The sequence below is a fragment of the Trichosurus vulpecula genome, chromosome 8 (genome assembly GCF_011100635.1).
Source record: "Trichosurus vulpecula isolate mTriVul1 chromosome 8, mTriVul1.pri, whole genome shotgun sequence".
Classification (NCBI taxonomy): domain Eukaryota; kingdom Metazoa; phylum Chordata; class Mammalia; order Diprotodontia; family Phalangeridae; genus Trichosurus; species Trichosurus vulpecula.
In genome coordinates this window covers 111,826,612-111,847,765 of record NC_050580.1, presented here as the reverse complement: position 1 = coordinate 111,847,765, position 21,154 = coordinate 111,826,612, and the positions used below count along the sequence as shown (strand labels likewise).

Sequence of the window (21,154 nt, the reverse complement as noted above, 5' to 3'; positions counted from 1 at the left end):
AAGGGAGGCAGAACACTCCTGGGAGGGGTGGCTGTCTGTGTGAGCGCGCTTTGCTTTCCAGTGACTGTTTCGACTTCTGGCCTGGCATCAGGTTTGACTTTTGGGGAGCAGCCTAGGGGCGAGGGTGGACGGGCGGCATTGACTGTCCTGACTCTTCCTGCGGACCCCGGGGCCTGGCTTTCAGTAGGGGAGAGGAGTTGCTTTCTGGACAGGTTCAGGGGGCGCAGACTCCAGGTGTCGTGCCTATGGCTCAGTTCCCATGTGCTGCGGCTGCCTCAGGGTCAACGTGGCAAAAAAAAAAAGAGGGTGGGTCGGTCCACATTGAGAAGGGTGGCACTGCCCTTCCAGACAGCCCCTTGGAAATGAAAGGACAGCCGTTACCCTCTCAGTGCGAACACCTTGGCAAGGGTCGAGAAGGACCCCTCCCAAGCACATTCACTCCCCCACCCCCACATAGGGTTGAGTCTCCCTAGAGGTTGGGGTGCAGAAGGCGCCGCTTTGGAGCTCTCAGTGGGGAAAGGCAGGTTCCTAGAGGGCAGGGACCGACACCTGGCAACTGTGCCCTGAGCTTGGATCCTGGGAGCCACGATCCTCTGTAGAGTTCCAACAAGTCCCCAAGCACTTACCCTGGAGGCCAGTAGGTGCTGCGCATCTCTGGTAATGACGGCCAGGATGCCTCCTTAGAATACTCAACCCGGGATTGAGGTGGTCAGCTTCGAGGGCCAGAACAACGAGATATTGCTTCTTGTGTCTTTGGAAAGGAGGACTGGATCTATAGTGAAGATCTGACCACTTCAGCAATGCTCCTAAGCAGTCTGAAGCTTTATTATAACTGATGACACCTGCATGCACCTTTAGTTCACAAAGAGCTTTGTTGCTATTGTTCAGCGTTGTCAGACTCTCCCTGACCCCCACGGGCCATACTTGTCCATGGGGTTTTCTTGGCAAAGACGCTGGAGTGGTTTGCCGTTTCCTTCTCTGCTGGATTAAGGTAAACAGAGGTTAAGTGACTTGCCCAGGATCACACAGCTAGTAAGTGTCTAAGGCTGGATTTCAACTCAGATCTTCCTGACTCCAGGCCCAGACTTATCCACTGAGCCACCTAACTGCCTCCTTCACAAACTGCTTACATTATTTGATGCTCATATAACCTGTTGAGGTGCATAGTACAAGTATTATTATCCCCAATTTTCAGATGAAGAAATTGAGCAACAGAGTCTTTTAGTGACTGAGATACAGATTCCACTAGCAGAGTTAGTTACTGACAAAGCAGGGATTTGAACCCATGTTTTCTAACACGAAATAAGCATCCTTTCTATAACCACATAGCTGTCTCTTTGCTTGGGCTTGGAGGCTTTGGGAAGTTACGTGTCTTTAGAGTTTGTAGTTGTAGGATCTTCTGGGTCACCCTTTTTAAAAAAAAAATTAGTGATATATTTTATTTTTACATCACCTACTTTCCAGTGTATTCTTCCTTTCTTCCCACTCCCTTTTAGAAAATCATCCTTTATAACAAATAAAAAAAAACCAGTTCAGCAAAACTACCCAACGTGTTGTAAAAGTCTAACGTATGCAGCGTTCCATACCTACACCTCATTTCTACAAAAAATGGCAGAGGTGGTCACCCTCCTAATTCCCATTTTGGGGGCAGGAAGGAGTCAGATTTTGACAGCAGTAGGCTTTCCTGTTTGGCTGGAGTCAGTGGACTTTGTCCACAGGATAACTCCTTAATTAATCATTTATTTTGGGTATATTTATTATAGAACTAGACTTCTGTGCTTTATGGCGTATTAACGGTTTTTATTGTTGTTACAAGAAAGCATTATTGTCAGCACTTAATTTCAGGGTTCAGGCTAGTTCCAAAGCATCAGGAGAAGCTCAAGTCAAATTGGCAGGAAGGCCCAGCTTTTAGTCATGTTTCAGGCTCTCTCCAACATGCACTCACTCAGCTCAGCCTGGAGGCCCACTTGCAGGTGCAGGGTAGTAAGGATCAGGACAGTTTTCATGGCATCCAGGCTATAGCCTCACTCATCTTGGGCAGGTTTCTACACAGATTGAAGGAGGATGTCCCTCTCTTCCCCACTTTCTGTAATTGCAGAAAACACTTAACACCTACTTGTCCTTTGTGAACTCATGTTTGGAAAAATTTGATGCCTAAGGGAGGGTAGCACCTTCTTCAGTTAAACTGGAAATCCAGGGACAGGTAGGAATAGGAGGCTTATAGGTAGAGGTTGGCCAGGTGGTTGACAGCAGCAGAGGTGATATTATCTGTGCATAATGGTTTCAAATACTGGTTTCTGCCTTGTGAGACCCTTTAGTTGGGAGACAGGACATATTCTTCCTATAGTATATGCTGAAACGCTAACTGGCTTGTCAGCCAGAATTCCACACAATCCTCAACTGCTGCCTGGTGGTCTCCAGACTACAGGCTCTTGTGCTAAAGAGATCATGGAAATTTCTGCTTCAGAATACCTGAGACATTAACATCTTGTTTACCAGAGTTGGTGGGTGTAAGTATAAGGCTGAAGTAATAGCTTCTTATCTCCCCATTTTTGAGATTGTTTGGGCAAACCCTAACATCTAGATGTTTTTTGTTCAAAAAGAGGTATGGACTAGTAGTCATTGAGCCCAGCAAGGGATTTATGGTAAGCCGTTGGTCACCATTTTGTTCCCCTTTCCTTGGTGTAGGAATGCCAAGGATTAAATGCCTTCCTTTCTTGCTTGCCTAGACCTTGAGGAGTCTGTGAGGGTAAAATTCTTAGGAGAAAAGAAAGTTATCTATATTTTTTCCATCCAACAGAAGGATCTCACTACCTCTCAGTACTGTTTGTAGCCCTACAACAGCACTTTCTTTCAAGGAGAAATACTGCTTTAAAGAAGGTGGCATTGAAATATAGTGGGAAAGACCACTGAACTAGAGACCTGGAGATCTGGGTTCTAGATCACCTGGCTGTGTGACCTTGGACAAATCACTTTCTTCTGTGGATCTCACTTTCCTACCTCTGTGAAACGAGGGGACTTGAACTCTAAGGTTCCTTCCAATTCTAACATTTTATATTTCTAAGGGGAGGAAGAGTGATTCTGTTGGGCCTGTGCAGGAGGTGAGGTGGGAGGAGTTAATTAGTAAGTCATTTGCCTCATTTTTTCTTTATCCAAGCTAGACACCTGACTACCATCTGTATAAATATTGTTGATGACAGCAAGCTTGGGTCAAACTGTCTTTTCTGCCCACCACCCCAACTGAGGTCTTGCTTGGGACCAGGATTTCACCCTCAGTCAATCAATCAACAAACATTATTAAGTGCCTGTTATGGGCACGGCATTTGGCTAGGTAATAGGAATACAGTTACAAAGAATGAAATAATAACAGATTTCAAGGAGCTTACATTTTAATGGGGTCTATATTATGTGTATAAATGTAGAACCTGGCCTTGGTAATGCCCCATCATTATTCCCTGGACTGGCTTGTTCACTCCAACCGGTCCTCACACAGACAGGTCTGAGATTCTCAGAGAGAGTGAGGTGCTGCAGCTATGACTCAAAAACTCCCTCAAAGTCCTAGGAATCACCTTTTGTGAGCTGCTGTAGCCCTCCTACTATCCACTGTAGGTCCTGAGTCCCCATTGTAGTGCTTCCTATTTATAGGAAATCAGTCTGTATCACGTTATTGATTCTTAAATATAAAATATATATTTAATGATAAAGCATGAATAATTATAAAATCCATGTTATTCAGTTATGAGGTAAATGCAAGAATAATCAAAGCTTTATAGTCCACCCATAAACCTGGGTCATAGTCTTCCACTAATGTACCTCCATGTTTTTGGTGAAGAGTGGATGCATAGAAAATCCTTCCCCTGCCCCCGCCTTTTTTTTTTTTTTTTTAGCAAAAAGGAGTTGATTTATTTACAATAGTGTGCTTTCCCTCTAATAGTTAAATACAGTAGAAAAGGCGCATTATGAATATAATTTACCCTCCATCAGAACAGGCTGCTAAGTGTAGGCAGTGTCTCACCCTACCTCTCCTCTCCAGTCAGAGTTGTATAGAGAGAGTCAGTCTCATCTCCAGCAAGCTCTTCAGACCCAGCCTAAGTGGTATCAGAACTTCCTCAAGGAAGTGCTCTGGCCCATAGCTATGCCCCTTGTCCTTTGTAGAGTTCGAAATGAACTGCAAGCCTGTGAGTGACTACTTGCCCTCCACTTCTGGTCCCAGCACACTGGGGCCTCCTACCCTGTCTCAAAGCAGCCTGTTTGAGCTGCCTGCCTGTGGGTCCTCCACCCCAAGGCTAGCTCCCAGTGACCAAACCACTGAGTGTCACACAGTCCGTCTGGTGGGTTAGTTTTACTTGTACATAAGATGAGAAAATGTTCAGTAAAGCCTTTTCTGTCATGGAATAGGAGGGTTTATAGGAATAGGAGGGAGACACATGAATGGGAAAACCCATGCTCTTGAGGACAACTTATAATACATGTCTTAAGGCTCTGGTGTCCTTGGTCCCATTAGGAATCACCTGTACCATGTGAAGCTACCTCTCTGTTCTTTTGATTGGTCCTCATCAACCTCCTGCTGGTCATACCAGCTTCCCTCTTGCCCTCAAGTTGGTGAAGCACTGTTGTACAAGCTCTTTTAACTCACTGTCATTTTTAATAGGGGTCTGAGAAAGTATAACACTTTTTGGGATCTGTAGACAAACAAGCCCAGCCAGCTCTTCGTTCAACAGGATTCTGCTTTGTCTGATCACCACTTTGTCTTGCCTTTTCTTACAGTAAAGCACAACAAAACTCATGTTGGTTCTCATTTGCATTGCAGACATCCCAGCTAGCTCTTCACTCAGTAGGATTCTATTTTGTCCAATCAGCTCCACGCTTCTCTTTCTCCCTCTCAAACAAGAGAGGGCAAGTAGGGAGCAACCAGGTATACCTCAGAGAGGTTTTACCTTTCTCAAGCTGTAGAAAGCTATGGAGTGCTTAGTTGGTTGGTTGTTGTCTTTCATTCTTGAAGAGGACCAAAATCACATCACTGTGTTGTAGTCAAGATAAAATGTATCTGACTGTGGCTGATCAGACCAATATGAGCTCAGAAGGCTCTATCATAGGTCAGTCACGGATAGGTCATACGAACATTTGAAGTAGAGATGTCTCTAAATGTGTGCATCTCACAATTTTTTTTTGAGCTACTGCAATTCTGCTTTGCTCATGGAATACAGTGTCTTCTTTGATACGGGCATGCCATACTAGGTGGTCTTTTGACAGTGCCTCCCATGTTAAGCAATTAATTCCACAGTTCTTCAGAGAGACCTTGAGAGTATCCTTGTATCAATTCTTCTGACCATCATGTGAGCACCTTCCTTGTGTGAGTGCTCTGTAACATAGTTTTTCAGGTGAAGGGACCTTTGGCATTTGAACAATGTGGCCAGCCCATCAGAGTTGCACTTTCTATAGTAGAGTTGGAATGCTTGGCACTTTAGCTCTAGAAAGGACTTTGATCCTTCACCTGGAAGATGATCATCTACTGGAGAGCCATTATGGCTTCAGAAAGGGCCAAGGAAATGGTCAACGTGGTCTTTGCTGCCTGACAACTTCGGGAGAAATGCCAGGAGCATGACAGAGGTCTGTACACAACATTTCATTGATCTGACCAAGGCCTTTGATACTGTCAGTCATGAGGGCTTATGGATAATTACATAAAAATTTGGTTGCCCAGAGAATTTCATCAGTATTGTACATCAGTTTCATGATGGCATGCTTGCCTAGGTTCTGGATAATGGATGATGCTCTTGCGCTTTCCCAGTCACCAGTAGAATGAAGCAAGGCTGTGTGTTTGCTCACATGCTTTTTAGGAAGATGCTTTCAGCAATGTTGTCAGATGCCTTTATTGAGAATGAACACAGCATCAAGATCAGCTACCACACTGATGGTAAATTATTTAACTTGAAAAGTGCATAGTTCATAGTTCAGCTCCTTTCCAGTGAGTTTCCCAGCAACTTCTCCAGCGTTTTTGGTTTTTTTTTTTTTCAGACAGTTCCACAAAGCAATGGCTTTCTTCCAAGAACAAAGAAAAGCCTTCCCCCTGGCTTTTTCATAGGTTTTTTTTTTTTTTCACCACTCAATGTCTCAAATCAGAGACTACTAGTGGTCAGTGACTCTTCTTTCCCTTATAGGATAAAACTTGTTAATTTCACTTTCCTGGCAGTTATAAAGCTAATAGTCCTTACTTAATCTTGTCACACCTCAAATTGTTACTGGATTTGCCACTTTTTCAGTTACAATCTCTCATACTCTCAAAAGAATCACATATAAATGAGCTGAAGGAACACAATGCTTTGCAGCCATCATTACCTCAGCCATTTCTCCGCACTCAAACAAGTCCTCTCAGTACATTCTTCCGAGGGACAGTCCTCTTTTTTGGGCTTTTAATTGTCTGTGTCTTTTCACATTTTATCTGAGAAACTATGTTTCCTCAGAAGTGAAGTTTATCCAATTTTTTGTATACAACAGTTCGTTTCAGCCTCTTTCTTTAAAAAAAAAACCTATTTTTAACATTTATTTTTAGAAAATTTTGAGTTCCTAATTCTTTCCATCCTTCCAAGTCCCTCCCCAACCTGTTGAGAAGGCAAGCAATATAGCAATTACATATGTGAAATCATGCAAAATATATTTCCATATTAGCCATGTTGCAAAAAAGGAGGGAAAATAAAGAAAGTGAAAAAATTATACTTCAATATGTATTTAGAGTTCATTAGTTCTCATTCCGGAGGTAGAGAGCATTTTTCATCATGAGTCTTTTGCAATTGTCTTAGATCATTGTGTTGATCAAAGTAACCTATTCTTTCACAGTTGATCATCATTACCATAATGCTGTTACTATGTACGGTGTTCTCCTAGTTCTACTCACTTCCCTTTGTATCATTTCATATAAGTTTTCCCAGGCTTTTCTGAAACTATCCTGCTTGTCATTTCTTGTAGCACAGTAGTTGTTGTTCAGTTGTTTCAGTCATGTCAGACTCTTCATGACCTCATTTGAGTTTTCTTGGCAAAGATATTAGAGTGTTTTGCCATTTCCTCCTCCAGCTCATTTTACAGATGAGGAAACTGAGGCAAGGATCACACAACTACTAAGTGTCTGAGGCTGGATTTGAACTCATGAAGATGAGCCTTCCTGACTCTAAGCCCAGCACTCTATCCACTATGCCACCTAACAGCACAATAGTATTCCATCACAATCACATGCCACAACTTGTTCAGCCATTCCCCACTTGGTGGGCATCCTCTCAATTTCTAATTCTTTTTTTTTTTTTTTTTGCTTTTTGGCAGGGCATTTGGGGTTAAGTGACTTGCCCAAGGTCACACAGTACATATGTCAAGTGTCTGAGGCCAGATTTGAACTCAGGTCCTTCTGACTCCAGGGCCAGTGCTCTACTGACTGCACCACCTAGCTGCCCCCTCAATTTCTAATTCTTTGCCACAACAAAAAGAGCTATTTTAAATATTTTTGTACAAATAGGTCCTTTTCCTTTTTCTTTGATCTCTTTGGGATATTGCTGGGTCAAATGATATGCACAGTTTTATAGCTCTTTGGGCATAGTTCCAAACTGCTCTCCTTTCTGCCCCTTTCAGCATTTGAACTCTTCACATGCTAGATGGGCAGTACCTTACATTAGTATGTAGAATTAATATAATATCTTAATTAATGCCTTATATTAGTATATAGAATATAAAAAAGAGAGGATGGGGAACTAGACCCATGATTTAATTGGTATAGAAAATTCCCTTTATCAATGCCAGGTAAGCAACTTCTCTGCAACTTAGTCTTAGAGAATAAACACAAATAAATATAAATAATTATAATACAAGGTAATTTATGAGGGAGGGAAGAGACAATTGGGAGCATCAATACATTTTTCATGGAGAAGGTAATGTGTGAATTATATATTTAAGGAAGAGGAATTCTTTGAGTTGGAGGTGAGGAAAGAGTACATTCCAAGTATGGGGATGGCTAGTATAAAGGAGTAGAGTTGGGAGATGAAGTGTCCTGTTTGAGGGACAGAGAGAAAGCCAATTTGGCTTGATCACAGAGTTCCAGGTGGGGGGTAATATACAATGAGACTGGAAAGATAGGTTGGGGCCAGGTTACAAAAGACTTTAATTGGCTCATGTAGAAGATCAAATTTGAACAGAATATGACAGTTGAAGACCAGATAGTGGGGAAGGACAATTAACAAATTTGTGCATTAGAATCTATTTAAGTAATAATACCTTCACTAAAGCCAGGAGTGGTTTTGAACTTCCCAAAGAAAGATTTGGATTCCACTTATCTTGTCTTTCACAGCAACAGCACAGGCTATTACTCTTTTGACCACTGTAAGGCATGTAAAAGGTCTTGCTAGTAAATAATAGTCCTTCGCATTAGTAGTACTTTAGCCATAGATAAATGAGATGGCCTGGGTTGAGCAAGCCCTGTGGCCCTATGATCCTTGAATCAGCCCTATGGACATTTGGCCAACCACATCTCTCTCTTAAGTGGAGCTCCAGGAAATTAGTGTTCTTGCTTCAAGGTCACAGCTCGGTGATAATAGGATCTGAGGAAGGAACATAAAGTTCTGGCCATCCCCCTCACAGCCCAGTATCTGATCTAGTTTTAGAAGTGAAAGGTCAAAGAGTCAGGGGAAGTAGGTTACCTCTGCCAGGGCACAAATCCTTTCTCAAAATGAAGCGAGGAAGACACTGTTCTCAAAGGCAACTGTACTCCCTTTAGACTATAGTTTCTTAACTGGGAGTCCCTGAACTTTAAAAAAAATTTTTTTTGATAACCTTATTTCCACATGATTGGGGGTTTGGGGGTAAATTTATGTATTTTTTTTCTCAATCACTTTTAAATCTTATGAGAAGAGATCTGTAGACTTCATCAGACTGCCAAAGGGATCCGTGACCCAGAAAAAGTCACAGATTCTCTGCTACAGACTGTAGTTGGCAAAGTTGACCTGTAGACCACGAATCTGTACTGGTCCTGAGCACCTGAGCCGGCGGTTCTTTCCTGAGCTCCAGTCCTACATCTAGTGCTTTTGTTCTTGGGACAACACATTGGATGAGTGGAGATTAGAGATACACAGACTTGAATGTCAAATCTGGAAGGGACCTTCAGGATTCCCTCTGTTTTTACAAATGAAGAACTAGAAACTCAGAGGGAAAGTGCTTTGCAATTAGTAGGTACTTAGTAAATATTTGTCAAATTGACTTGTCCTCTTTCACTTAGTTACTTATTGGCAGAACTTCGACTAGAGCCCAGATTTCCTGAGTATCAGCCCTAGTATTCCTTTCACTAGACCTTAGGAAACCAGACCTGGGGAAACTGTTGAAAATTTAGCTGTTAACCACCAGTTGAAATTTTGAGTGGTTCTCATGTGCATTGACAGGAAAACAGTGATAGCCCCTATTGCCCAGGAATAAATACAGAGGCCACATAGTATGGTGAAGATCCCTGGATGTGATAAGTCATGGCTTTGCCACTTCCTAGCTGCATGACCTTGGATCAATCATTTAACCTCTCTAAACCTGTCTCCTCTTCTATAAAGTGGGAATAATAATAAAGTACAGCATGAGAGAGTGGAAAGAGCTCTGAACTTGGAGACTGGAAGTGAACTTCACGACCTTAGAGTCCTAAGCCAGTTTATTTTTCTGGGCTTAGGTTCCCTCATGTGTAAAATGGGCGTAATACTTAGACTGCCTGCCTCACAGGGTTATTGTGAGGAAAGTATTTTGGAAATTTTGAAGCACAATATAAGTATCAGCTACTATAATGTCTCTGCCAATAGTGCAAAGTATAGTTAGGCCTACATCTTGGATGGGTGAACCAGGAAGAGGAGGAATATAGGGTCTCTACCCTCACTGTGCCAACAATCTGGTTAAGGAGACAAGGCACACCCAGATATGAAAAGTCAACTAGCCCTTTAAGATTTAGACAACAACATAAATGTCTCAGGCAGTTGGAACATTAAGTTGACTGCTTTATTCCTACTTCCATTTATGTAAATGTAATTCAATCCAACAAATGTTTATTAAGCCCTACTCCTATGAGACACTGTGCTAGGCAGCGGGACTGTACACACACACACACACACACACTTTCTCTCTCTCTAAATGCTTATGCTTTGGTGTGGAGAAACAACACATGCACAGATTAAATATGAAATATACACACAGTAATTTCTGGGGGATTAGAGGTATAAGACAGTAGATTGTCACACTTCCCAGAAGCACTAGTAATGTTCATTTGATTGACAGTCTCTAAGCAAGAGATGGAAACCAGCAGAGCACATAACCAGTAACTGTTTCAGTGAAAGCAGCTTGGAGTCTGGAGGCTTGGCTCATTATTGAAGGGGGAAGGCATGTTTGAGGTACTCAGAAAGTAATCTCCTTGAAGGCGAGGACTATTTTTCATTTTGTCTTTGCCTCCTCGGTGCTTAGCCCAGTGCCTTCCTTGCCTGCTTGTTAGCTTGGATTGAATGCCGTTCTTAGGTCACTTTTTCAGTCCCTTTCTCTAAACCGTCCTGGTTCTTTCAGGTCAAGCTTTGTGAAGCTTTTCCTGACTGATATAGCTCACACTGATGTTTCCCTTTTCTGCACTTAGTCCACAGTGCATATATTCTGGACCTCCAGAGCCTTCTAGACCATTCAGAGTACATTCAGTCAGACAATAAACATTTTCATACACTTATTGTGTGACCGACATTGTGCTGGGGCAAAGGACGAAAGTTACATAGTTCTTGCCCTCAAGGAGCTTGTCTTCTTTCAGGGGAAATATACATATAATCTAGGTAATTTTTTGGTGTGGGGGAGGGATAGCATCTGGAGATTATTTGAGCTAAACAAAAAGGCCAGTTTGACTGGATCAGAGAAAATGTGAAGGGACGGAGGGGATTGTGTCATAAGCCTGGAAAGGTAGGTTGGAGCCAGATGTTAAAACACTAGATGTCAGACGGTTTTTATTTGATCCTGGAGATAATAAGGAACCACTGGAGTTTATTGAGCAGGGGAGTGACATAGTCAGAGCTGGCCTTTTAGGATTCTCATTTGGCATCTGTGTGAAGAATGCATAGGAAGGAGAGATACTCGAGACTAAGAGGCTATTGGAATAATCTAAGGTGGTACTGGGGTGGGGGTAGGGGGAGAACAGGGAGAGCTTGAACTGGAGTGGTGGCTGTGTGAGTAAAAAAAAGAATCAGATGTAAGAGATGTCGTGGAAGTAGAATCAACATGACATAAGGATCAAGGTAGAGAGAAGACGTGAGTCCCTTTCTGCCTTCCCCAGGAACTCCCCTGGAATCTTTCCCTACTGCCCTGGGGCAGGGGTACAGTTGAGAAATCCCTGAGCTAGTGAGAGGAGTGTTGTGGGCTGGTGCCTCATACCTGTCTCAAGACCGTTAAAATGCTTGTGGGGACCATGACAAACCTGAATCTGTAAACCTGGGTGACCAGAAAGATGGTGGTACCCTTGACAGAAATTGGGAAGTTAGGAAAAGGGGTAGGCTTAGGGGGAAAGACACCGAGTTCTGTTTCAGGAAGGTTGAGTTTGAGATGTCACAAGGACATGCACTTTAAATGCCCAAGAGTCAGTTGGTGATGCAGGGCTGAAACTCAGGAGAGAAACCAGGGCTGGACATACAGATCGGGCAATCAGCTGAACAGAGGTAATGATCATATCCATGGGAGCTAATGAGGTCACTAAGAGAGAGGGTGTAGAGAGAAGAGGGACCAGGGCAGAACCTTGGGAAATACCCCTGGTTAAGGAGCAGCACATGGACAGTGATCTAGAAAAGGAAACTAAGAGAATGGCCAAGAGAGGGAAGTCCATTGCTGTCCAGGTGTTCCCTCTCTGTGAGCTAGACTGAATTCCTTTAGGGCCAAGGTTGAGTCTTCTCTGTTTCTTCTTCAGAATGGTCAGGAACAGGGCTGAGAGTGACAATGGGAGATCAGGAAAAACCTCATGGATTGTCAGCATGGTAGGAGTGCTAGTGCAGGTGGCAGGTCATAATAGCATGAAGTGATTGATGTTTGTTTGGGTCATCACCCCTGAGAAACATCCTCAGTGCCCTCTTCATTTCCGCCATTTCCCAGTTCTGTGTGAGAGAGGAAGATGGAGGTAGATTTGGCTGGCTTCAATATTGATGCTCCCCGATGGGACCAGGGTACCTTCATGGGTCGACTGAAGCATTTCTTCAACATCACGGACCCTCGTACAGCTCTCGTTTCAGAGCAGACACTGGACTGGGCCAAAATTATGGTTGAAAGTAGCCGGTGAGTATCCAGCAATCCCCAGCAGCCCCAGACTTGTGGCAAGGATTGGGCTCAGTTGTTGTCCTAGATAGTTAGAGATGCCTGGGGTGTGTGGGTCTATGTACTTTGGGAAAGTAAAAGAAAACAGACTGGTTGGGGACTTTTTTCTGGGAGGCTGACTTTTCTCTTCCCCTACCTTGGGGGCTGAGGGTTGCAGGCATGGTACCGTACCCCCAGGCACCAGCCGGGAGCAGCTGCTGTATGCCAAGAAGCTATACGACTCAGCCTTCCACCCAGACACTGGGGAAAAGATGAACGTGATTGGGCGGATGTCATTCCAGGTGCCAGGAGGCATGGCCCTCACAGGCTGTATGCTCCAGTTCTACAGGTGGGACTGGCTGGGGGTGGGTAGGTAGGAAGGGCTTGGCAGGGACTCCAGGACATTTTCCCCACTCTAGATAGAGCGGGGGAAAGTCTATATGCTCCATTTTAATCCCTAGCAACTTTAGAGCTGTTTGCCCCCCTCCCTTGCCCCGGGATGGGGTACTGTGTTCTTATCATCAGATGCTTGACTTCTCCTCTTCACCCTTTTTTTCCCTTGACAGAACAATGCCTGCAGTGGTTTTCTGGCAGTGGGTGAACCAGTCCTTCAATGCGTTGGTCAACTACACCAACCGGAATGCAGCCAGCCCCATATCAGTCAGGTAGTGACTGACTCCCTCCTAGCCTTTGGGGCTCGGTGCTGCTGAGGTTTCTTCACAGCTCCCTCCTTGATTCCAGGGATAGAGGATCCCCAGAGTCTGTTCCAGCAGGGACAGTTGGAATGTACCCAGCCTAATGCTCTTCCTCCACCACTGTGGAGAACAGTGTTGAGGGCTGCATCTTATTCCTCTCTCAAGGCTAACCTTCTCTACAGCCTGGTTTCCCTGTCTTTGGAGACTCAAGGCTCAGGGTTCAGCTGGATAGTCCCTTCCGTCACATTTTGCTCCTAGTCCTGCGCACAGCCTCTCTTTCCTCCTCTAGGCAGATGGCTGTATCCTACTTCACAGCAACCACCGCAGCCCTGGCCACTGCCCTGGGGCTTAACGCGTACACCAAGGTATGCCATGGGTCCACGGGCTGCCACCAGGGGGCAGCAATGTCTTGGGGAAATGTCTTGGGTGGATTTGGGGTTACTACAAATGAGATATAGCTAGGGCTAGGGGATAGGGATTGGGGTAGAGGGTCAGGCATCCCTTTAGCCAACTCCATAGGGGAGAAAAGGAATGTCTGGGGCTTGATTTTTCTTCCGTTTTTATATGACCCCTAGGAGTTGTAGACCCTCAGACCTTCCTCCCTTCTTGCATAGGCTGACGTCTCCCATTGTCCCCACAGAAAGCCCCACCCTTGGTGGCCCGATGGGTGCCCTTTGCTGCCGTTGCTGCTGCTAACTGTGTGAACATCCCTATGATGAGGCAACAGTGAGTAGCATTCACCTCCATGCTTCCTTTCTTGGTTCCTCAAATGATCACGCATCAAGTTTTCTGTCAATATGTTGTATTCTCCCAGCAGTAAGCAAGTTCCGTGAGGGGAAGGACTGGGTTTTGTTTTGTTTTCCCAATGTCAATACTTATTGGATTGGATTGCTGGACCCAGCGGAGGCATTCGACCTTGTGGGGTGTGTGTGTGTGAGAGAGATAGTTCTCCCCACTTTGTGTGCGTGTTTAAGGTATGACCCTTCTTCCCAGATGACCTAAGGCAAGTGTACAGACCAAAACAAAACTTAAGAAAGGACAATAATGGATAAAACTAAACAGATACCATCTGAAGGAAGTAGATGGAGGAGATACTACTGGCCACCTGAACTGAGCAGACTATGTCATTCGGGTTGTAGTTTGGTCCCCAGTTTTCTGGCAGCTGAATTAAATAAAGAGAGGCAGTGAACGATGCAGTTTTGGTTTCTGATGATTGAAAGCAGACAATGACTGTCCATCTATTTCTAGGGAGCTCATCCATGGCATCAGTGTGACTGACAGGAACTCTCGGGAGTTGGGTCAATCACGGGTGAGCTGGAGGCATCTGTGTGTTGGGGATGAAGGTGGGGGAGGGAGGAAGCCAGAATTCCTTCCACATTCTAGGTATATTTGGGAAATAATTTATTGGGTAATTTGGGTAATAATTTATACCCTCTTTTCTTCTGCTTTTTTCTTTGCTTATGATGTATCCTCTTTAATTCTTTCTGCTCTCATGCTTGGCAATCCATAGGGCCTTTTATTGGGGGGGTGTAGCTGGCCTTTGAGTAGTGTTAGATTTAGCTGTGGGTGGCTAGGTGGTGCAGTAGATAGAATGTCAGGCCTGGACTCAAGAAGAATCATCTCCCCGAGTTCAAATCTGGCCTTAGACATTTAATAGCTATGTGACCCCGGGCAAGTCACTTCACCCTGTTTGCCTCAGTTTTCTCTTCTGTAAAATGAGCTGGAGAAGGAAATGGCAAACCACTCCAGTCTCTTTGCCAAGAACACCCCAAGTGGTGTCACAAGGAGTTGGACACAACTGAAAAATGACTGTCTGAACAATGACCACGACGATGTAGCGGTGGTCTTCTAGTAAAGCTATCCCCCGCACATTTCACGTTGGCTCTGTCAGGGCTGTTATGCTGCTGCTTGATTCCTGCATGTGTGTGGAATGGACTGGGATCGAGGATCTCTGATGGTTCCTTCCCTCTGTTCTTCCTGCTCTCAGAAAGCTGCAGTCATTGGCATCTCCCAGGTGGTCATTTCCCGAATCACCATGGCAGCTCCTGGAATGAGTAAGAACTTAAGAGCTACCCCTTCCCTGGGACAAACCCCCTTGGAGGGTGGGAGGACTGCAAATGGGGGTGGGACCTGAGTTTTACATTGTCATATTGGTTTTATTGGATCCGGAGGAAATAGGAAGCTTTTTTTGGTGGCAGAAACTGAAGCCAGTTAGGTTGTTGAAGGTTCTTAAGAACTTCTTTCAACCCTTCTCATATAGGACTTTGCCCTGTTACTCTCTTCTTCCCTACATGTCCTGGGATAGGAGTTGGGTGAGGAATGTGACAATCAAACTAGTTTCTAGCTTTCCCCAATATATCATTGAGACTTTGTCCTTGAGCCACCAAGAAAGGAGGCAAAGGAATAGTTAGTTAACTAGTTCGATTTCAGAAGGGAATTTGGGGAAGGTTTAGGGATGTACCTCTTGACTTTCTCTCTCCTACCTAATTCTGTTCCTTCTCTAGTCTTACTCCCAATCCTCATGGAAAGGTTGGAGAAGTTGGCCTTCATGAAGGTGAGTGACTCACAGCACCATGGATTTCAAGCTAGAAGGAATTATAGAGACCATGAAGTCCAGTTACTTTATTTTACAGACAAGGAAACAGAGGCTGGAAGAGGTTAGGGTCACATAGCTAATAAGTGTCTGAGGCAAGATTTGAACACAGACCTTCCTAAATTTACTCTTCACCCATACCACCACATCGTTGTTTCTCTTTCCTCCTCCTCTTCCTCCTCCCCATTACCCCAAACAAGCCTGCACTTAGGGATTCTTAACTCTCCTACTTCTTCCCTAGCTACTATCACTTGATCCCTCTCTTCCTCTCCCCTCCCCTAGCAGTCTATCCTAGGGCAAGGCTCACAATAGACAGTATGGTTTCCAGCCTTCTCGTAAGAATGAAGGGTCTCCCTTTACCACCCCCACCTCCCCACAGGCTCTCTGTCCCTCTATTTCTGCAAAGAAAATGATACCTGGGTCTCCTTGTTGATAACTGGACAGGAAGTCACAGAAGCTCCATCCATCTATATGTCTGTTTTTCTTTCAGAAAGTTCAGTTCCTGCATGCCCCTCTGCAGGTGATGCTGGCGGGGGGGTTGTAAGTATTGCTTTCTCTGGCTTGTGTTCTCAGGCACCCTGGGAGGGACACTCAATCTACATTACAGACAAGTGTCTGTGTGCTGAGTTGTGTAACATGCCCTCATTTAATCTTTTTGGAAAGCAAATGGTGGCAGAGGTGGCCTCAAGGGTAAAGGGAGCAAGTTTTCCACCTGGAGGGGTCTCTCTGGACTGTCTGTAGAAATAAGTGGCAACTGTTAACTCTCACAGTGCCCTTTAGCTCCATGGGCTTCCACAAAACTTTGCTCTGAGCAGAGCTGGGTAGGGGGGGTTGGCAATGACCTGGTGCTGGTTCAGCCAGAGCCGTGTTGAGCTAGGGAAGCCTTGTATGACAGATTAAATCCATGAGTTCTTTCTTTCTTATGAGCTGTGGTTTCCTTGCCCTTTAGGGACTTGAAAGTGACAGATTTCACTTGGGTGTCAGGGTGGATACCTGGGCACTTGAGTGGAAGAAAGGGGAGGAAAGGCTTTGGTGTTGATTAGGAGGGTCATTGGACTCTTGTGAGCCAGAGTTAGGAGTGACTTTGTATATTCTCTCCTCTCACAGTCTGATCTTCATGGTACCTGTGGCCTGTGCCATCTTTCCACAGAGATGGTAACTCTTCATTTTTCCCTTTGTTTTAGTGACTAGACCCTTCTCCATTCTTGCTTGATGCCTTGGGGGTGGAGAGACAATCTTAGGAACATAGATTTAGAGTTGGAAAGGGCACTGGAGGTAGTCCGATCCCATCAAATAAGAAGACTAAGACTTAGAAAAGGGAAATTACTTGCCCAGGGTCACACAGGTAACAAATAGCAGAACTGAGATTTGAACCTGGGTTCTCCGACTCCAAACCCCATACCCTTTCCACAGCACCACAATGCCTCATGCATGACCAGAGGTCACTTCAGACAGGCCCATCAGTTTAAAATCCTGTCTCCTTTATATTGTGTGACCGATAAACCACATAGCTCTTGGGTTTGGGAAGGATAATTATCTTTATGGTATGCAGGCTGCTTAGGTGTAGTGTTCATTCCCATGGCACCAGGTTATAACAGGAAGCCCCTTGTCACTACTCAGTCACTTTGGCTTGACCTGGGCTTGAACTAAATAAGGTGGAGGACACCATATTTGCAACTGAACAATGGCCAGGATGATTCTTCAAAAGTGTTCTTTGTCCACAGTCCCCTTTTCTGTCCGTCCCTCCCCCAGGAGTGCTCTGTTTCATACCTGAATTATTAAAGGTGTCACCCTTCTTTTCTCAGTGAGATGGCGGTCTCACGTCTGGAACCTGAGCTCCAAGACTCCCTCAAAGCTAAGCATGGGGACCTCATATCGTTCGTTTACTTCAACAAAGGACTCTGAAATACCTCTTTTTCACCTCCTGGCTACCCCAGGCCCTCGGAACTTCCTTTTTCCCCTCCCACTTCCCAACAAAGCATAAAAGCCAGGCTGAATTTGGGGGTGGACTAGATTCCATCTGTGCTCAAGCCCTGCTCTTCCCACTGCAGGCTGCTAAGGTCAGCGTGTAGGGGAGAGAGCATGGAATAGTGAAGGGACAGATGGGCTCTGTTCCCCCAGACCCCATTCTAATCTTCAGGCCATATGGTCTCCCTGTCGCTCAGGCACATCATCAGCCTTTATACTTAGGGCCTCTGATGGAGAAAGGATCTTCTGGAGAAAGGGTGGGTAAAGGGGATCAAGGGAGTTCTCCAAGGTTGTTTTCAAGAGAATGGGGGCTGGTACTTTGGCATTCCAGGTCACAGTCTGGATCAGAGACATTTACTTGACTAAGAGGGACAGTGGAGAAATCTCCAAGCCAACCCTTCCTAGTTCTAACTACAGATATGCTGAAAAACTTAAGGGTGCCTTTTCCCCACCTCTGACACTTAGGAGTTGTGTGACCCTGAAAAGTCATTTAACTTCTTTTGGTGTCAGTTTCCTATCTTTAAAATGAGGTTAATAGTACTCAAAGTATCTACCTCACAAGGAGCTACCTTGCAAGGATCAAATGAAATAAGGTTTATTGCTTTGAAAGCCTTAAAGCATTCCATAAATGTCAGATTAGTATCACTTTTCCCATTCCTACCACGGTGGCCACTTTGTCTTAAATCTGCAGGGGCTGCTCTGACCGAGTCTCGTGCAGATCTCTGGCTGCCGAATCCTTGCTTGCTGAAATCCCCCAGAGATGCCGGTGCTGAGGCTGGACTTCCCATGGCTGAGGGTTTATAGGTGGTCTCTGAGGCCATTGACTTTGGTCACTAGGCAGGCTGGTTATTTAGACCGTAGCTGTGAACAATCTCTTGGGTATTTTATTATAGCTGTTTGAGGTGGAAACTCACCCGATTATTATTTTTTTTAATCAAATTTATCACCTGTGAATGAAAGCTCTTCCCACAAGAGCCAGTGTAGTTGGGTAGGTCTCAATTGAAACCCATTTCCTAGTCCTGTCTGTCCCTGGCCTCAGCCAAGAAAATGGTGCTGAGTAGGAAAGGCAAGAATGATTTTCATAGAAACAAAAAAGACCCTTCACTGAAGTGCTGGGCCTCTTTCAGCCTTGCCTACCCTCGTGTCCCCAAAGGCTGAGATGCCTTGTATGGTTTTGGGGGTCAGTTCTTAATCCTCTAGGGCCAACACAGACAAGAATTTTGTCTGCTTTTCTGTCTCTTGAGAAGATCTTACTGTGAATTGAATAAATTTTTTAAAAGGTTTAAAAATCTCTTCAATAAAAGGCTTAAAAACCCCTTTTTAAAGGTGATCCAGTCATCTCTTCTTTTTTTTTGTGGCAGGGCAGTTGGGGTGACTTGCCCAAGGTCACACAGCTAGTGTGTTGAAGTGTCAGGGGCTGGATTTGAACTCAGGTCCCCTTGACTCCAGGGTCGGTGCTGTACTCACTGCACCACCTAGCTGCCCCCAGTCATCTCTTCTTACCTTGCTCTGGCCTCTATCGGTTTATGGTTTCTCTTAGGGTGGTGTGGAAATATGCCTGAAGTCTAGAGCCTTTGCATCTGGCATCATTAGAAAGAGTAAAGGGAAAAAGCCTTGATTGGGTTCTTGAAGCCTCCTACTTTTCCCCTTTCCCCCAACCCCCCAGTATCCCAGAGTGTGGAGCATAGACCAAGTTGGGGTTTTGGTTTTTAGCAGGTGTGGGAATAGAACAATAGGCCTTAGCTTCAAGCCATCATAGCAGGCTCTGGCCAGCACTTTGCTTCATATTAATTTCGACCCCAGGAGGTGATCCTTTATTTCCAGAAATCTTTCCTAAACCTTAGCTCCTCCCCAATCTCCCATTTCCCCAGTTCTCTCTACTCTCTACCAGCAGCAGTTATTTCTGCTCTGGCCCCTGCTCGTTACTCCAAGATTACTCTTGCTCCTGTAATCAAAGTTTGTAATATGAACAGGCATTTTCATTCTCAAAAATCCAACCTCTAGGATCTGGAGAGAGTTAGCACAGCTTGGGATATGTGAACTATTCCCATGCTTCCTCTTCATCTGTCCCAAGAAAGCTCAGGAGCTAGTACAAAGCAGACTGGACCCGTATTTGGAGACCTGAATTCTAGTCCCGATTTTGCCGTGTATTTTCTGTAAGAACTTGGACAAATTATTCTCCCTCTCTGTGCCTCAGTCTGATCTGTAAAATGAGGTAAATTAGGTGTGTAATGTAGTGACAGTTCACTGTATTTGGAATCAACAAAGGTGGGCTTGAATTCCAGCTTTGCTACTCACTGTGTGACCTTAGACAAGTCACAAGCACTCTGGGCCCTATTTGTAAAATAAATGAATTGGACTGAATGACTCCTAACATTCCCTCCAGCTCCAATTCCTGTGATCTATGATGTGAAAAGGTAAGATGAGTTAATAATACTTAACACTTTTGTAACTTTACAAAGTCCTTTGTATAAATTACCTTGTTTGATCCTGTAACAACTCTGTGAGGTAGTTAGTGACAAGCATTATTATCCCCATTTTACAGATGAAACTATAGATGAAGCTTAGATAAGCCGACTTACCTCAAAGAATTCAGGTAGCGGGAGTCTTTGCTAGATGTCTATGGAGCCAAGATTGGTGAGGATAGTTCTTTTCCAAATACCTCGCTGGGGGAAGTGGGGTTCCACTTCCCTTCACCCAGACTGAATCAACGGACCTCCCCTCCTTGCTGTAGCAACCGAAGGTGACACCCAAGATGTTTCGATAAACCCTCTTACATAGAGATGTCAATTTTAAGTTTTCACAGCATTTTCATGGTTGCGTTCTCATTTGTTTCTCATTATAGCCTTGTTAGATTAAATGAGGTGGGTGTTTCCATTTTACAGACAGAAATTGAGATTCGTAAACAAAGTTTGCTTAAGCTCATCCAGTGGTTGGAAGATCTGGGACTACATAAAATTCACATAGCACTTGATAGGCATCATTTCATTTGATTCTTAAAATAACGGGGTAGGTAGTTGTTACCTTGACTTTACAGTTAAGAAAACTTGCTTAAAGCAGTAAAGTGACCTACTTAAAAAAAAAACAAACCACCAAGTGGCAAAACTGGGATTTGAACCCAGGTTTTCTAAATATCATATAAAGTATTATGTACACTAGGAAGTTTTCCCCCAGAAAAGTTCTGGCTAAACCTATTAAACTGTTTTTATGCTTGTCCGGTCTTGTCCTATCCTAGATCATCTGGATAAGACTCCCTTCCAAAAGACCTCTGGGGGGTGGGGGGAGGGGGAGGGTGGGATCCCTGCCAAATCCAATTAATGCAAAATGTTTGCCAAATCAAACTGCCTAGCTAAATTGGCTATTTATTTTCTGGCTTCCTAATGATGTTTACAGCTAGTCCTTTGTGCGGAGGACTAATTAACCCCACCAGGACAGAATAGGGTCTCCCTGTTGTGAAATGAGCCAGGCCCCAGCTTGCTGGGCGCTACTCCCAGAGAGCATGATTTGTGGGGCTGGTAAATTTATTTCTAAGAAACTGGAAGTTGGGGAGGCACCCTTGGTACTTTTAGGCTTGGGAGAGCAGGAT

The 21,154-nt window shown here is 44.5% G+C and overlaps 1 protein-coding gene across 4 annotated transcripts in view; it reads left to right on the top strand.

The window, feature by feature from the left end:
* Window positions 1–18,898, top strand: part of SFXN2 (sideroflexin 2) — a 34,218-nt gene extending 15,320 nt beyond the window's left edge. For 3 of the 4 annotated variants that reach the window (XM_036736260.1, XM_036736259.1, XM_036736257.1), the window contains 11 exons: window positions 12,115–12,294; window positions 12,491–12,661; window positions 12,879–12,977; window positions 13,297–13,372; window positions 13,648–13,733; window positions 14,256–14,316; window positions 14,995–15,061; window positions 15,512–15,561; window positions 16,091–16,140; window positions 16,708–16,755; window positions 17,406–18,898. In XM_036736260.1, coding sequence (XP_036592155.1) covers window positions 12,134–12,294; window positions 12,491–12,661; window positions 12,879–12,977; window positions 13,297–13,372; window positions 13,648–13,733; window positions 14,256–14,316; window positions 14,995–15,061; window positions 15,512–15,561; window positions 16,091–16,140; window positions 16,708–16,755; window positions 17,406–17,505 — 969 coding nt within the window. In that variant the 5' untranslated portion in view covers window positions 12,115–12,133 and the 3' untranslated portion in view covers window positions 17,506–18,898. Of the gene's footprint in view, window positions 1–8; window positions 92–12,114; window positions 12,295–12,490; window positions 12,662–12,878; window positions 12,978–13,296; window positions 13,373–13,647; window positions 13,734–14,255; window positions 14,317–14,994; window positions 15,062–15,511; window positions 15,562–16,090; window positions 16,141–16,707; window positions 16,756–17,405 lie in introns of those variants that run through there. The other variant, XM_036736256.1, reaches the window with a different exon arrangement.
* The last annotated feature ends 2,256 nt before the right edge of the window (window positions 18,899–21,154 follow it).